This window comes from Xyrauchen texanus, chromosome 13 (assembly GCF_025860055.1).
Source record: "Xyrauchen texanus isolate HMW12.3.18 chromosome 13, RBS_HiC_50CHRs, whole genome shotgun sequence".
Classification (NCBI taxonomy): Eukaryota; Metazoa; Chordata; class Actinopteri; order Cypriniformes; family Catostomidae; genus Xyrauchen; species Xyrauchen texanus.
In genome coordinates, this window is record NC_068288.1 from 15,960,535 (window position 1) to 15,978,581 (window position 18,047).

The 18,047-nt window shown below is 38.3% G+C and overlaps 1 protein-coding gene and 1 pseudogene across 2 annotated transcripts in view; one reads left to right on the plus strand and one right to left on the minus strand.

The window, feature by feature from the left end:
• The window catches only part of si:dkey-237i9.1 (SEC14-like protein 1), a 116,497-nt gene extending 103,215 nt beyond the window's left edge, over nucleotides 1-13,282 (plus strand). The window contains exons 11-17 of one of the 2 annotated variants that reach the window (XM_052140752.1): nucleotides 5,504-5,675; nucleotides 5,999-6,133; nucleotides 6,279-6,413; nucleotides 6,607-6,858; nucleotides 8,106-8,284; nucleotides 8,642-8,668; nucleotides 10,201-13,282. In XM_052140752.1, coding sequence (XP_051996712.1) covers nucleotides 5,504-5,675; nucleotides 5,999-6,133; nucleotides 6,279-6,413; nucleotides 6,607-6,858; nucleotides 8,106-8,284; nucleotides 8,642-8,668; nucleotides 10,201-10,306 — 1,006 coding nt within the window. In that variant the 3' untranslated portion in view covers nucleotides 10,307-13,282. The remainder of the gene's footprint in view (nucleotides 1-5,503; nucleotides 5,676-5,998; nucleotides 6,134-6,278; nucleotides 6,414-6,606; nucleotides 6,859-8,105; nucleotides 8,285-8,641; nucleotides 8,669-10,200) is intronic. The other variant, XM_052140753.1, reaches the window with a different exon arrangement.
• A 1,705-nt stretch (nucleotides 13,283-14,987) lies between these two features.
• LOC127653723 (uncharacterized protein K02A2.6-like) lies at nucleotides 14,988-17,710 on the minus strand (annotated as a pseudogene).
• Nucleotides 17,711-18,047: the final 337 nt, after the last annotated feature.

An 18,047-nucleotide genomic window follows, 5' to 3' on the forward strand; every position in this document is an offset into this window, starting at 1 on the left:
CCAGTCAGAGATGCTGTCAGCTTTCTCAGTGGAAAATGGATGTCCAAGCGGGGGTATTCCTCTCTATTTCGCTGTAGCCGGTGCACAAGGGTCATTCAGTATAGAAACAGCGATCTCCTCCGCCATTTTAAACCTTATGTATCCAATGTGGAAACGATAAAAGGTAAGCACATGAGTTCTGTAATAAATCAGTCTGTTATGTCTCCGCATAAGCCTTAATCCTGAAGTTGTCAGTTTAAAGCTATTTCCTAGCTTTGGTAATGTATGAGTAATACGAGTGATCACTGAACGCTGTTCTATGTAAATAATGACTAACGGATTAACTTTTTTACATCACCAACTGGCTCATATTACACACAAAAATTATGTTTTGCCACCACCTGCTGGCTAACATACAGTGCATCCAGAAAGTATTCACAGCGCTTCACTTTTTCCACAATTCTACAAACAATATCCCATAATGACAGTGTGAAAGAAGTTTGTTTGAAATCTTTGCAAATTTATTCAAAATAAAAAACTTTCAGGTGCATCCTGTTTCCACTGATCATCCTTGATGTTTCTACAACTTGATTGGAGTCCACTTGTGGTAAATTCAGTTGATTGGACATGATTTGGAAAGGCACACACCTGTCTATATAAGATCCCACAGTTAACAGTGCATGTCAGAGCACAAACCAAGCCATGAAGTCCAAGGAATTGTCTGTAGACTTCCGAGACAGGATTGTATCGAGGCACAGATCTGGGGAAGGGTACAGAAACATTTCTGCATCATTGAAGGTCCCAATGAGCACAGTGGCCATCATTCATAAATGGAAGAAGTTTGGAATCACCAGGACTCTTCATAGAGCTGGATGCCTGGCCAAACTGAGCGATCGGGGGAGAAGGGCCTTAGTCAGGGAAGTGACCAAGAACCCAATGGTCACTCTGAAAGAGCTCCAGCATTTCTCTGTGGAGAGAAGAGAACCTTCCAGAAGAACAACCATCTCTGCAGCACTCCACCAATCAGGCCTGTATGGTAGAGTGGCCAGACGGAAGCCACTCCTTAGTAAAAGGCACATGACAGCCTGCCTAGAGTTTGCCAAAAGGCACCTGAAGGACTCTCAGACAATGAGAAACAAAATTCTCTGGCCTGATTAAACAAAGATTGATCTCTTTGGCCTGAATGGCAAGAGTCATGTCTGGAGGAAACCAGGCACTGCTCATCACCTGGCCAATACCATCCCTACAGTGAAGCATGGTGGTGGCAGCATCATGCTGTGGGGATGTTTTTCAGCGGCAGGAACTGGGAGATTAGTCAGGATTGTGGGAAAGATGAATGCAGCAATGTACAGAGACATCCTTGATGAAAACCTGCTCCAGAGTGCTCTGGACCTCAGACTGGGGTGACGGTTCATCTTCAAACAGGACAACGACCCACAGCCAAGCACACAGCCAAGATAAGAAAGGAGTGGCTACGGGACAACTCTGTCCTTGAGTGGCCCAGCCAGAGCCCAGACTTGAACCCAATTGAACATCTCTGGAGAGCTCTGAAAATGGCTATGTAATTTCAAAAATAAAGACAGTAACTCCTAACAGATATGCACTACTCTTACACTTTAGTTTAGAACAGCATGAACACAAGTGGAATGATACACACAAAGTGAAGCGTCCGAGTGCTGATGGTGTCACGCCATCAGTGCTCATGGAACATCTCGTCCAATCAGATTCGAGGACCGAAACTAACTGTGGTATGGGGTGTAATAAATATATATATATATATATATATATATATATATATATATATAAATATAAATATAAATATAAAAACACTTAAAATAGTGTTAACTACATCCCGTATGATACATTTCACCTCAATTTGCTGCCTTATTCAATCACTCCAAAAATGTGCATTGAGAAATTTCTCTATTTACAAATCATTCAACGTCGAGTGAGGGCTTGTTTGATTCAGGATTGTCAACTGGAAGTTGTCATATCTCATTTTCTATACTATGTGTATTTTTCAAGAACTAATAAAGCAACATGTGACAAAAATGGTCTTAATCCTTTTTTAAAGATACATGTGGATTTCACAAGCTAATACTCACTGTAGTTTGGTCTCTGAATGAAACAATTTTGCTTGTTATATTCTACTAATCGAAACCTTTCCAAATGGCTGTGTGATTTTTAACTTTTTTTAATTTTTTACAGTTTTATATATATATATATATGAAAAACTGTACCATACTTCCTGTCTAAAATGTATAATGTCAAACCGAATAATAACTGAAACGTTTATTTTTGGCTCTTCAGCTTTGGGTGTTTTGTCAGTAGTTTTGTAGCATAAGAGTCTCTGAGCAGGATCCAAATATATATTTTCAAATTTTGAAAGGTTTTCTAAAAATGTATACCATGCAATTGACGTTCTTTGCTATTATTTTTTATAGAGTTGTAAACTCTTTTTGTATGCAATTTTAGTGGAAATCCATCAAAATACCTTTAAGGTGTAAGGGGTTAAATATTAATGTACATGTTAACCTATTAAATTAAAACAATGGTATGCTGCCTGTTTTTCAGTAAAGAAAATATTGTTTAATGTTTTGAATTCAGGTAAATAGTCATAATTGTAAAGTAGTTGCCTGAGTGTAATTTAAACCAAGAAAAAAGTTAATAAAAAGCTAATTATAATAAAAAATAAATTTTGTTTGGTTAATATTCAAAACATAATAGAGACGGCGGCAAATCTATTAACCTGCATTAGTGCATATACACGGCAACATCTTATGCAAAGATCTGATATTTTGACATAACTGATTTGTTGCACCTGTTTGCGTTCACTTAAGATAGGGGTGCCCAATACGGCGATCGCGATCTACCAGTCGATCGCAAAAGCAATGCTGGTAGATCGCACAAAATGTAAATGTACTTAGGTTAAATTTTAATAAAAATAAATATAATGTATTTCCTCCTTTTAGTTTCTGTCTGACTTGCACTTGACAAGTAAATATTGACCAGGCGAGGTTTTGTTTATTCAGTTGCCATGACAACTAGGTTTGCGCATATGCACCTTCCAAGGATTTCTGAGAACAGAGTGCGAAATTGCGCCTGCCCGGATTAGGCAAAACTGTCTGATTCCATTCAGTGCAAGTCAGCAGAATAAGGTAAATGCCCTGGCTATTGTAATCTATTGTGCTGTAGGTGTTTTGGGTTTAGTTTTAAAACTGAATGATATCAACATTGAACATTATTATATATTTGTTTTATTAATTAGAAGATTAATTCCATGTAGTATACATGCAGTATTCCCAACAAGCATTTTCTTATTTTAAATGAAGCTGTGTTTTTTTAGTTTGTAGATCTTATTGAGTTGGTCATTTAAAAGTAGATCATCACACAAAAAAGTGTGGGCACCCCTGACTTAAGACATATGCAGCTGTTTATTTTATCAGTTTCTGGGATGGGCATTGACCATAAAGAGCTTCTTATGTTCGGGCACGCAGCCGCATTTCCACATTAACCAATATTTATCACACCTCACGGTAAATGTGGTTATATAATAATTGTATTATATTATAATAATAATAATAATAATTTCTCGCCAATTTGGAATGCTCAATCCCCAATACCTTGTGGTGGTGTAATGATTCGCCTCAATCCGGGTGGCGGAGGACGAATCCCAGTTGCCTCCGTCTGAGACCGGCAATCTACACTTCTTATCACGTGGGTTAAGCGTTACCACGGCGCATGTGGAGGCTTCACGCTACTCTGTGGCATCCACGCACAACTCGCCACGTGCCCCACTGAGAGCGAGAACCACATTATGGCAACCATGAGGATACCCCATGTGACTACCCTCCCTAGCAACCAGGTCAATTTGGTTGCTTAGGAGACCTGGCTGGAGTCACTCAGCACACCCTGGATTCGAACTCGCGACTCTAGGGGTGGTAGTCAGCGTCAATACTCACTGAGTTACACAGGCCCCCGTTTCATGACTTTAATAATGCATATTTCCACCTTGGTTTTACACAAGATTTCACTCAAAGCTTCAGCTCCATACTGGGAAAGAAATCCCACTAAGCTTGCATTTAACTCTAATACAAGAAATCAAGTGGGTTTTCCCACACTCTTTTGAGCCTGTGAGTAGTGTGCATATATTTTTTTCCCATCTGTATCATATCATATACACTTATGCCAGCAAACATTAAAACATCAAAACAAAATGCTTGTGTTTGCTCTAAACTGAAGATGAAATGCAAAAAAAAAAAATAGATATTTATTATAATTATATTAGGGTCGTGAATAGATTAAAATGTTTTAACTAATTAATCACAGTTTTATGTGATTAATTTAGATTAATTATGGTACATGATACATTAAAACAGGACAAACAAATAATATAATAATGAGCCAATATTTCCTTTATATATGTCTCAAAGTACTTGCAAGAAATAGCCTAGTAATTTATTAAAAACATTTTTTTTTTTATGTAAATTTTTAAATTTTCTGTATTTTATTTTATTTATTCAGTTAATGAGACACAATTTTACAGGTATAATTCATTGACACAAGTATATGCTAACATGCCATAAAATAATTTGACATGCTGTAATTAAAAGTTGGGCAAAATTTTCTGGTGTTTTCCAGTGGATTTTCGTTTAATAATACGATCAAATGGGCTTATTCAATGTATATTAAACTTTACTGACAAAAAAACGTAGTTTACATTGCCAATGTATTATAAAATACTACATGTAAAAGAACTTGAATGCTGAAGTTTCTAAAAACTATAATTTTTTTCTGGCTGCTGTTCAGTCCCTATTGTGCACATGCTGGGTCTATTTCATTCGGTTTCATTTTTGAAAATGGTTCAGATGACAATTAATTAGCTCTTTCATGTATAGCGAAGAGATATGGCTGGTTTCCTGTTTCTCTCCCACATCTGGCTCACCGCTTGTGAATGAAGTCTTCATTTTCCATACAGTATTCCATACACTCCCATGATTATTATACAAGGGGCATGTGTTGCTCATAATTAATAAGCATTCTGCTTGGATATGCAATAGTGTCATGTACCTCCTGGAAATTTACATATTCCAATTTTAGCAGCAGGAAAGAAAAACACATACTGCATTGCATAAAGGAAAAAAATCTGTGTTCATTTTTGTGACTAATAGTTGATTGTTTAACGTGTATTTGTTTTTTATTAGTTAAGTTACATTTCTCAACCCTAATTTATATTTAATGCCTTCTCAACAGTATTTATGTTTATAAATATTAAAATGCCATCTTTGAAGTGGCGTCAATTGATTTTTCTCATTGAATTTTGGCTTTATTGATATGCTTATAGTGCTGTTCAAGTGGCTATTTTCAAGTAGGAGGTTGGAGAATTTAAGGTGCCAATTTTTCTGGAATGCAGCATTAGTTACATTTTAAAACACTCTCGCCTTATTTTTACTGTTTTGTGTACGTCAAGCCCAATGAAAGGGGCCAGAATCTCATTTTGAAATTACGTTTTCTCTTCATGTAGTTGCTGGACGTGTCTGGTGGATCTTGAGGGGCTCAATATGAGACATTTATGGCGTCCTGGAGTCAAAGCTCTGCTGAGAATTATTGAGGTGGTGGAGGCCAATTACCCAGAGACTCTGGGCCGTCTGCTCATCCTCAGAGCTCCCAGGGTTTTTCCTGTTCTATGGACTCTGGTAAGGAACACTGCTGTTCACTTAGGATCCATACTTGTTCTTTTAAATTGTTCTTCTCAGAACTAGAGAAGGGGTTGGCAGCCTTTTTCACATGTAATGCTACATTTAATTGTTCTTGGTAGTGCTAAAGTTTTGGCCACATTAAGTTAACATTAACCGCTAAGAAGTCATTTGTTAGTGTTCTTTCACATCACAACCACTTGTTGTTTCCCAGTTTAAACATTTAGTAGCTAACAACTCCAAAGGAGGCTAGAAATTCTCCACTTTAACATATCTTGTGTCTCTTTTAAAAGGCTCTATTCCTCCTCCCATCTGTTTTACAGGTGAGCCCTTTCATTGATGAGAATACACGAAAGAAGTTTCTCATCTATGCAGGAAATGACTACCAGGGTCCTGGAGGTCTTGTGGACTACATTGATAAAGAGATCATTCCTGACTTCCTTGGAGGAGAATGTATGGTATGTAACTGGCTTTTGCCATAGAAGTAGCACAATCGAAAGGGTTATGCATGCATGCATGCATGTGTCTTAACTTGGTAAGAGCTATATAGTCTTATGCTAGCTGTTTTATTTAACTGAATTTGTTGTTTTGAAATTTGTGAAGTGTGAAGTGCCAGAGGGCGGCCTGGTGCCTAAGTCTCTATACAGAACCGCAGAGGAACTAGAGAATGATGAGATTAGACTGTGGACTGAGACGATTTATCAGAGCGCAAGCATCTTCAAAGGAGCACCACATGAGGTCAGACTTCTGCTTTAGAAACAATACATTTAATGCATTTATACATTTAGATAATATGTTCTACAATAAATTCATCCAGTCTAAGAAAAAACAACATTACTTTAGTTCTTGAACACACCTGGCCAGTAATGAAACTACAGTTTTTAAGTGTTAAAATAGCACATTTATACATTTCCTGTGTCTCCCCCTTCAGCTACTGATTGAGATAATTGATGCATCCTCAGTCATCACTTGGGACTTTGATGTATGTAAGGGTGATGTGGTGTTCAATATCTACCACTCTAAACGAGCTCCACAGCCACCAAAGAAAGATCCCCTGGTTGCCCATGGCATCACATCACCTGCAGGCAACAATGTGCAACTAATAGATAAATCCTGGCTTCTGGGACAGGACTACAGCATGGTGGAGTCACCCCTCACTTGCAAAGAGGGAGAAAGTGTGCAGGTTTGTCAGTTACAACCATCATTCAGTTTGATGCCGATTTTGAGTTAAGGAAGTTTAAAGGGTTTAAATGTGCACCAAAAACAAAATATATATAGCTGCATGCAGCAATAATTGGGTCCAAGCCCTGCAAAATTCATTAAGTACAATGCAAAGAACTTCAGAACAACAAAGACACAACGTGAAGACTATTTTAACATGGTTCGAGCTGGGTTTAATTTTTTTTAATTAAGTCCAGGGCCTTATAACTGCACCACACAATTGACAAGTCTGAATGATGCCATAGAGATATTCCAATTTTTGAATTGAAGCAGGAATTATGCAGTGAAGTGTGGCCTACACTGTAGTAAGCACAACATGAAGACTTCGAAGTCATCAGAAGTACAATTTTTAAAACCATTTAATTGATTCGCATGCTGATTCTTTTTAGCCATAGTGCAAGAGATAGAATATCCCACAGTTAGCATGTTAACGGATTGGCATGCTAAGCAATGTTGCATTCAAGCAAGCTAAACAGATCATTTTCTTTTTAACTATAGGTGGCGCCTCAGGCTTTTTCAAGGCTTGATGTTGATGACATAACATTTTTATTTTTAATCCGATAATGCATTCAAAAGATACATCAATTTATGTTAATCCAAAATGGCGGCGAGATAAAATGGATGATTTTGGATATTTTTTTAACCCATAGTTGATCTTGCGGTTGAGTATCGTCTGTGCAACTCTGTCTGAAGATCAACTGGGCATTTTATTTATTTATTATTTTGCAAATTGGGCAAAGTGTCTAGGAGAAGTAGCCAAAAAAACATAATGGGGTCCATTACAATAAACACGAGGAGAGTAACCTTACGAAAACAAAAATATTTTGATTCTAGGCCAATCGGTTCAAACGTTATGTGCAAAATAAGTGAATATTTGAACTGGTGGTGGTGCTATAGAGCCAAACTTCATAATTTTCTATGAAGGGTTATAGTGCTGCCATAGACTTCCATTGGGAAAAATATGAAGAAGCAGCAACGTAACAGAAACCTTCATTGCTTGGCCCCTAATAAAAATAATAATAAGAAGAAGAAAACCTACAAAAACAATTGAGCTTCGTCCCTTGGGGGCTTGGTCCATCATTAACTTGACTTTTGTTCTACAGTTGCAAAAGCTTGGAACTATTGGAACTGATTGTATTTAACAGGCAATTGTCTTAACAATAATCTCTTTTCTCTACTATTTTGCCAACCCCTCTATGTACCCTTTAGGGTTCCCATGTGACACGATGGCCAGGTTTCTATATTCTGCAGTGGAAGTTCCATTCTATGCCAGCGTGTGCCACCACCAACCTGCCCCGTGTGGATGATGTTCTGGCTACTCTGCAGGTGTCCTCTCACAAGTGTAAAGTCATGTACTACACTGAAGTGCTGGGCTCAGAGGACTTTAGGTAATCACACAACTGAGAGCAATGAACATTGGGAGATCTGTGGTGATCATTTCATCACTGCCTAATCATTGTCATTTTAAATATATCAATTGTTTGCTGTTGATGTATCGCTGGATTTCTTTGCAATAAAAAAAAAAGAGATCTGTTTCAGAGATCTGGTTAAATATATCAACTAGTTTATTTAAATAGGCTTATACTCCTCTGTTCTAGTTTTATTTATTTTACTAGTATTGCAGTATTAAGGTCATATTATTTATTAGCACAGAATAGTCATGAGCAGTGTCCAAGCCTGCTGCTTTTTTCTCTTTCTCTCTCTTCTGCGCATGACTACCTTCCTTTCTTTTTCTCCCTGTAAAGAACGGCTTGCTGCGATGTGCAGAGTTTGTAAGTGAACTTGTATGCCGTTAGCTTAGCGACTGCGCTTTGCTAACAGATTGTGCTTGTTAGCATTCTTACCATGCTAACAAACTATGTTAATTATGTCTGCTCAAACATGCTTGGCTTGAATTTCACCCTTTAATTCTTCATTCAGTGTATGCAGGCTGCCATTACACGGTTGATGTGAAATAATGATAAGCTTTTAAAAAGCCCTCAATTCATTTACAAGTAATTTGTAAACAGATTTTTTACAAGATTTTTGTGAAACTCCAGCATGTTCTTGGCTGTTTAGGTTTAGTGTTTTGTCTCATTATCTGTGTTGTCCTGTATCATAGCAAAATTGCTTGTCATACTTGATAGAAAATCAGGCCTATTCACACCAAGTCTGAATGTTTGTGCATCAAGATTCGAGATTTCTTAATAAAAACATGCATTCTTGTGAACCCCCTTTTTTTGTTTATGTATACTGAATTTATTTTATTATTGATTTATTAATTTGATGTTGTTTGCATTCCTATTTATATATATATATATATATATATATATGACATAGTGTCAACAAACAATTACAAGGTAAAAAAATTATATGGTGAGCAATTAATGACAAAATGGGACTATCATTTCCTAATACCATATCTGTTACATATTAATATTATTATTAATACTAAACTGGCCACTATTATCATTATACCTTAATTTTCCTATATAAAACCTCTCTTTTAGTCACCCTACTATTTTTACTATTTTATTTCCATAGTTCCATTCCAGACGAGTGACAACATTTCAGTTTTAGTGGTGGGTTGTATTTTGCATTCAAGCAAGTTAATTTGTATTGTCAGATGTGCTGTATTTTGCATTAAAGCATGTGAATGACAGGAATGCATTTTGTTTTCATTTAGGCATGCTCAATTTTCAGAAAATTAAGATGGACTTGGTGTGAATAGTCTTTGTTTGAAAACAAAGCAAATTTTGACTTGTTGTGAACAAGCCTGAACGTGGCGATTATGTTAGCTCTATGTAGGTACTATGAATACCGTAAACTCAACTTTACATGCCCGAATACCTAAATTGATCCTGTAAGGTTTTGAGGTTTTTATCACTATAAAAGGTTGTTGTTAATCTTGTATTTTAAAAATCTGTAGGCTTTTATAACCACTTTAATATCTTCACTAATTAATACCTGGCTTTGCAAATGGTAGTCGGTAGAAATATTATTTTATTTTTAACAAATTTAACTTAACTTTTTACTGGTCCACCCAGAAGGATTTTAGTACAACGTGTTGAAGTTAAATCAGAGACTTTGCTTCTGTTTGGCCTTTTTTCTAACTGCATGTCCTGCTTAAGCTCTGGGTGTTGGACTGGACATAGACATAAACACAAACGAAAGTGATAGCCAGACTTACGGTTTTTATATTAACTAATTTAATCTTCTTTTTTTTTCTAGGCTCCCCTTTTCTTAAAGATTTTAACCTATAGAAATTAAGCTCATTAATTCATCACACTATTCTACTCTGTTTTGTTCTATTCTGCTGTTTCAGGGGCTCGATGACCAGTCTGGAGTCCAGCCACAGTGGTTTCTCCCAGCTTAGTGCTGCCACCACATCCTCCAGCCAATCACAGTCCAGCTCCATGATCTCCAGGTAGATCAGCAGGAGATTCAGCATCTGCAATGTTCTTCAACCCTCTTGTATCGCAGGACTCAATTCTTAATCAACCCAATGACTTTCCAACCTCTCTCATCTACCCCAAACACTGTATCACTCCATTTCATGGACCTAAAACATGCTTGCACAACTAAAGGGAGTGTAAGCAAACATCCTTATTTCTAAGGATTTTGGTGGTGGTAGTTGTTTTTCAAAGGGCTTGGATTTTCTTTGCCATAGCGCTCAGCTGGGATGCAAGTCAGTTCACAGGCAGATTGTTATTTTTAATGTGTGAGTTTCCAAATATCCTTGCACTTCACAATGCATTTGTATGTTTCCCATGGACTGCAGGCTGAACTAAGCAATACATGTTCTTCAGATTGGGGATTAGCCTAAAATGAAGAAACTGAATGCGCACACACATGCCCCAATACACACATACACATCTCAAAAATTGCACATACATTCATGGATACATATATGCACTTAGTTCTGCCATATCACCTGGAGTTTGTCCTCTTGGTGAATTGTTTTTTAGGTCAGTGGGTGGGCTTCTGCAATAACTTAGGAGAATTTGTAGTATTTGAATTCGTATTTATCATGAAAAACGTTTAAAGAGACTTGGTAAGTCTTCTTGGGTGCTACATACTAGTTTCCTCATTGTTAGTAAGTGGCTAGACTTGCAGTTTGAACACTTGAGTTCAAGTGTATATTGATATATAGTGATTACTACTTGTGTTAGCTTAAATTTAGATTTTACTTTATGGAAACAAACGCCTTGATATCGAACCTCAGACTTGCTGCTGATCAGTTCCTATGCAGTCAGCCAATCAGTGGTCTTGGAGTTGTCAATTATATTAATAGGTCAAACATTTTTGAATGATGCGTACTGTAGGAGAGGCAGTGTGAATTTGGTAGTGAATCTTATCATTGATCCTATTGTCCCACAGAATAGGGCTTTTTTTTATTATTATTCTATTCAATTTTCATGGTTCTGTATTTCAAAAGAGATATATATATATATATATTTTTTTTTTATTATTATTATTGTTTTTGTTTTTATCTTGTCTCTTTTGCCTTGGTGGTTTCTATAAGCAAAGACTTGAAATGGAGTAAAGTTATACAATGCTTTGAAGCTTGCTCTCAGAACTCTGTCAATGCATAAATAATCTGTGTTAATTTGAGAATAGTAAACAAAATAATTGTCTCAATAATTTGAACATGGTTATTAACATCCACAATGCTGTCTCATGCTTACAGTCCTTAGATAATGCATGTGTGCATCCATGTAAAATTGACTTGAGGGTGGTGGATGCACTCATAAACACCATTCATTCACACCATTTATTCACACCAGCTGTTTGGAAGCAGAATAATGCATTACCCCATTAGTCTAAAGATGCTTCCCCTAATACAAATCTCATACAGCACACTTTAGGGAAAAGGAGTGCAGGGAGTACTGGTTTGTCTTGGATGCCCTTATTAAACTGCAAATTTACACTACCAAGAAAAGCAAAAAGCAAACTTGGAGAAGCGTGTTAAACCCCACCCTATTGCTATTGTAATAACCAGATTGTTACATTGAACAACAATTTGTTTTTATATTCTGTTTTTGTAATGTTAAACTTACTATTATATAGTGATAAAATACTAGTGTCCTGAAAGTCTAGGTACTCCAAAAACAAAATAAGGGCATCCAAAAATCTAAATAGACAGGTGGTATGCAGTTTTTTTCCCCTGCATCCATGCCTGATGTAAAGAAAAAAGAGGAGGAACAAGTTATCCTGAAACTTTGTTTGGGGTTGAAAAATAAATATCTTGTCATTAAAACATTATAGGATTATTGTTCATTAAATGTTTTCATTGTGGTGTATCTATAACTTTAAATGCTATTTGAATGACAAGGTTAGCCCAATGTCATGGTATCAAATCACAACAAGAATGTGAACTGCTTAACATTCGTAAAGCACATATTCTGAACCATGTATCTTTTGATATAAAGCCATCTTAATTTTTTCTAAAGCTGCAGTCAGGTAGGATTTTCAGGGTTTACGGAATTTCAAATTTAAGGGTGTTTAACCATGCACGGGTTAGTACGCTGTTTTTAAGTTTAGTTATTAGAACAAAGTGAGAATTCTATTTACAGTACTTTTTAAAATCTTTAACAAATGTTATGTTTTAATATTGCAAAAAGAAAGGGTGTGTCAAATGTAATCATGTGATGCTATAACGAGATGAGAGTGGAGTGATTTTGTATGTCTGAATGTGTGGCAATTGTACTGAACCTTGTTTTACATGTTTATTTTATTTATTTTTATTCACTTATCTGTTTCAGCCATCTAATGCAGCATCACTGCTAACATTATTATTTGTGTTTGTGACTTGTGGGCTAAATGAGACCCCTGATATTGCGATATACAAGCATTTCTGCAGTTAATATATCATAGGCCCCAAGCAAGGCCCACTGATGTGTCCAAAAGCTCTTTCATATACACAAACTTTAGTCTTACTTACACACCCGCAACCCTCAATTGAATAGACCAGTGTGTTTGTAAAGTAAATGTAGGGGCTTTTACACCCACCCAGCATCCCGGGAACTAATGCCAGCATTCCCATTTTTTCATTTAAATTTAGAAAAAGAATAAACTGGCCAAACAAACTGTACTAAAATGCAGAATTTTGTGTTTGGTTCTTTTTAAATTGACGATCTTCACAGAATCTCAGCTTTCTATGTAATGATGTTGCTTTGCATAAAAACCAACCAATGTTTGAATATCTCCAACTGTTTGTGTGGGTTCATCTGTGTATGAGGGCTAATAACTATTTGTCTGTTGTTTTTTTTCCCTCTGCTTGTATTCTCTTTTCTGAGATGTTACATATCTGTTTTTCCTCTTGACAAATTATGCATGTGAAAAGAAAATGTTGAAAAAAAAGCTACAACCTTAATTCAAGTTTAATAAATTCAAATAAATGTGAAGGAGACGTTCCTGTGTTCCTTGTGTGGGAAAATACAAATAAGAACTACTAAAAATTATATAAAATAATAATAATAATAACTTTGATAAATAGCATTGTTTCACATGTACTAGTACTGCAAACTATCTATTGATTAAGTCTCACTTGCATACAACCTGAGTAATATAAACAATAGGACACCGTTAGAACTATTCCTAAGGATTATTAGCAATTGAACATGACAAGAAGCTAACGAAAGACCAATATAATCTAAATATACAAGTAATCCAAAGAGTTTACTGAGTAAAAGTATTTGCCACAATTCAAAAGTGTCAGATTCAGTTTTTAGTAGCCAGGGTTGAGGTGTTTGAGAAGTAGAGCGGGAGATGGAAGTTGGACTTCAACAGCTTTTATTAGAATTCATCAGATTGCATATAGTTCTTCTTGGTGATACACAGAGATGTTTATCTGTGTCTTTGACATCATAGTTGTAGTTGAAGTCGTCTGTTTTCCATTGTTTCCGCCCATCTGTTGTCAGTTGTTTCCGTCCATCTAATGCTTAAGTGAGAATAGGTACTTTATGTACACAGGTTTATGCATTTCTTTGCAACTCTCTTCTTAGCAAATGCACAAACAAGGTGAGATGCAAAGCACCCTGCTGCAGGGATGTGCAGGTTGTATTTTGGAAGCTTCCGAAATAGAGCAGAACCCTATCTGACCCTTTTGACCCTGACCTTACAGAGAGCAGTGCCTTGTGAAAGAAATTATAAAATGTAGGTATATTAGAACATTACTATTTATGTATAAAGTACTTTAAGATCAAATTTAAGAAAATGCAGTGTTGCAACAGCCCTGTGTTGTGCTTATGAGTTGAAACGGATGACCAGTCTGTTTTTCAGGCAGAAGACAGTATCTCTCTGTTCATAATGCTAAGGGTCCAATCGTGTGGCAACTTGTTTGCTCAAAGATATACAATACATCCCTAACAAACATTTTTCTGAGTTTATATCACATGAGAAATCTGCTGAGGTCAAATTACATAACTTGTTAACAACCTATATAATCCTGTCATGTATGTTCGAGAGAAGCCACAGGAGCTTCTCCCTCCGGCCGCTCTCAAAAGCCAGAACTTGAAACGACACTTAATGCTCAAGCAAGCCTAATTATAACTGCAGCATGAATGTTTTGTGAAATTAACATCTCCCGACCCGAACAGATATTCAAAAATCATTTTTTGATTTTCATATGAATCTAAGGAGGTCTAGAATACCTTGAAAAATCTAAGAATATTTGCCTTTTCAAAGTTGCTTGCAATAATTTTCATTTTGTCAGGGTGCACGGTGTTATGTTTCCCACTAACATAACATGTATAAAACAATTGAGGTAACCCACATGCAAATAACACAGCCAACATTCCAGGATATGTTCTTCTTCTGAATTTTATTATTAAAGAACACAACTAATAATTACAAGTGGCAGTGCCACCTACAGGCACAATGGGGGAATAGCAGTATTACATACATAACATTTCCTCCCCTCTTAATCAAGAAACAAAGAAAACAATGCATTCTCAGCTACACAAAAATTATGTTTTTTTTTTTTTTTCTAGAGGTAGAGGGTAGACTGCCTCTTGCCTCGAGCCAGTTCGGGGATATACTACCCCATGTCAGAACAGGCTCACTAACATAACTAATTACAGTTCAGTCCAGCAGGGGTGTCTCATGGCTCTATAATGTCAGACGGTTGGGCGGTTTAATCACTCTGGCTGGATAACGTCTGACCTGCACTGATGGAATGTTGAGTTTGCCATGGTTTATCTGAGACTCTCCTTGTGTGTCACTGTTAACATCTTGTTCCCTTGTTGGTGGTGCCGTAGAAGTGTCATCTACAGAGGTCTGTACAGGAACAGACACATCACTGATGTCAGGTGGTTGTGTCACCTGAGTTTCAGCTGTTTGCTTCGGAATGGACAAGAGTTGATCAGCATGGCGTCGCCATTCGTCAGAAGCTCCTTCATCCACAGTATAAAATACTGGACCACTTTGAGCCGTCACCATACCTGATGTCCATCTTTCTCTCCCTCTGTAATCACGAGCCAGCACAGCCTCACCGACTCCAAACTGTCTTGGCTTGGAACGGCCAGCTCTGCGAAGGACCTGGGAAGTTTGTGAGAGTCGCACGGCAGCTGTCACACTGGGTTTCAAAGCATCCAAACGTGTGCGCAGTTGTCGTCCCAAAAATAACAAGGAAGGGGACTCGTTGTCGTCGGATGTGGTGTGTTGCGGTACGTCAGCAAGAATGTTTCCAGCCGTCTCTGAAGTGTAGAAGAACCCTTAGACGTCTTCAGTGCTTGTTTTAGCGACTGAACAAACCTTTCAGCCTGCCCATTGGTCGCTGGATGATATGGGGCGGAACGGATATGTTTCACATGGTTGGCCTTCAGGAAAGTTACAAACTCCTGAGAGACAAATTGTGGTCCATTATCACTCACCAGGACTTCAGGCTGTCCATAATGGCTGAAGAGATTCCGCAAAACTTCAATTGTTCTTTCTGCAGTTGTTGATGTCATCAACTGCACCTCAGGCCACTTCGAATGTGCGTCAACCACGACTAGGTACATGTGACCCTCACATGGCCCAGCAAAATCTACATGTATGCGCTCCCATGGTTTGCTTGGCCACTCCCATGGGTGGAGGGGTGCTTGGGATGGCATTTTCTGTATTTGTTGACATGACTGACACATTTTTACACACAGTTCAATGTCAGCATCAATACCAGGCCACCACACATAACTGCGAGCAATGGCTTTCATTCGGACAATTCCTGGATGGCCTGTGTGCAGTTCCTCCAGTACTCTTTTCCGCAGCTTGAGGGGAATAATGACTCTCATGCCTCGCATTAAGCACCCGTGTTGAAGGGACAGCTCATTGCGTCTGGAGATGAAAGGTGAGACTTCATTATTACCAGTCAGGTTGACAGCTGGGGTCCCTTTTGTGACCATTTCTACGATTGTATACAAGGCTGGATCACTCATAGTCTCACGTCGGATATCAGTGGCACTGACAGGGAGTTTCTCCATTTGTCCAAGGTAAAACAGCTCTACGGCATCCTTTTTCTCACTGTGCCCTACTTGTAATGGCAGACGGGAAAGACCATCAGCATTTGCATGATGCTCAGCTCTTTTGTACTCTATTGTATAGTTGTGCGCAGACAATAGTAATGCCCACCTTTGCATCCGCACTGCCTCCATAGACGGAATTCCTTTTTGCGGCCCAAAGATCGTAGTAAGGGGGCGGTGATCTGTGAAAAGCGTGAATTTCCGTCCGTAGAGATACTGGTGGAATTTTCTGACCCCAAACACTATGGCCAGAACCTCGCGCTCAATCTGTGCATAATTCTGTTCTGCCTTGCTAAGTGTGCGCGACGCGAAGGCTATTGGCTTTTCTTCACCGCTAGGTAGCATGTGGGAAATGAAGGCACCAATACCATAAGGTGATGCGTTGTATGCAAGCCGAATGGCGTTCTGAGGGTCATAGTGTGTCAAGACATTTTGTGACACCAGTTGTTCTTTTGCCTTTTTGAATGCAGCATCGCACTCTGCAGACCACTGCCAGCGTTTCCCTTTACACAGCAGGGCGTTCAGAGGATTCGCTATGTTTGCCAGATGGGGTATGAATCTCCCGTAATAGTTTAACAGGCCGAGAAATGATCTCAGCTGTGTGATGTTTGATGGAATTGGCACATTGACAATTGCACTCACTTTTTTAGGTGACTTGTGCAAACCTTCCGCATCAATTATGTGACCCAGGTATTCCAGTGAGTCCTTGAAGAAGTCACATTTCCCTTTTTCAGCATGCAAGCCAAACTGTTCCAGTCGTCCAAGGACTGCCTCCAGGTTTTCCAGGTGTTCAGCTTCAGTCCGCCCGGTAACCAGAATGTTATCAAGGTACCAATGGACATTAGGCAGACCTTGTAATACTTGGTCTATAGCTCTCTGGAATATGGCTGGCGCCGAAGCGATTCCGAATGGTAGGCGATTGTACTGGAAAAGCCCTTTCTGTGTGGAAATTGTGAGGAACTTCCTGGACTCCTCCTCGACCGACATTTGGAGGTAAGCATGTGACAAGTCCAACTTGCTGAAACATTGTCCTCCCGCTAATGAAGCGAACAGGTCCTCAATGCGCGGTAATGGATAGTGTTCAATGTGTAAGACAGGGTTTACCGTCACCTTAAAGTCACCACAGATGCGCACATCTCCGTTTTTCTTTACAACAGGGACTATTGGCGTGGCCCATTCGCTGTACTGTATCGGAGTCAATACTCCAATTTCAGTGAGACGGTTCAGCTCCGCTTCGACTTTTGGACGAAGAGCATACGGAACGACTCTGGGCTGGCAAAACTTGGGTTTGTATCCAGGCTTCAATGTTATTTTAGCTTTGATGTTCTTCATTTCTCCCAACTGTTTAGAGAAAATAGCGGCATGTTTCTGCAGCACAGCTTCTAGCGTCTTCAATTTGACTGTTTTATTTCTTTCCAGTTCAGTTTGATCTGACGCAACCACTCTCTGCCATAGAGTGGTGGATAGTCCCCCTGCACAATATACAATGGAAGAACAGCTGTCTGTTTGCCCATTTTCACATGCACATCAATTACACCTTCAGGACGCAAAGCTTGCCCAGTGTAAGTCCGAAGAACAATGTCTGTTGAGCATAGGGGCAGGTGTTTCAATATTCGATCATAAGTCACTGTTGAAATCAATGACACTGCTGCGCCCGTGTCCAGTTCCA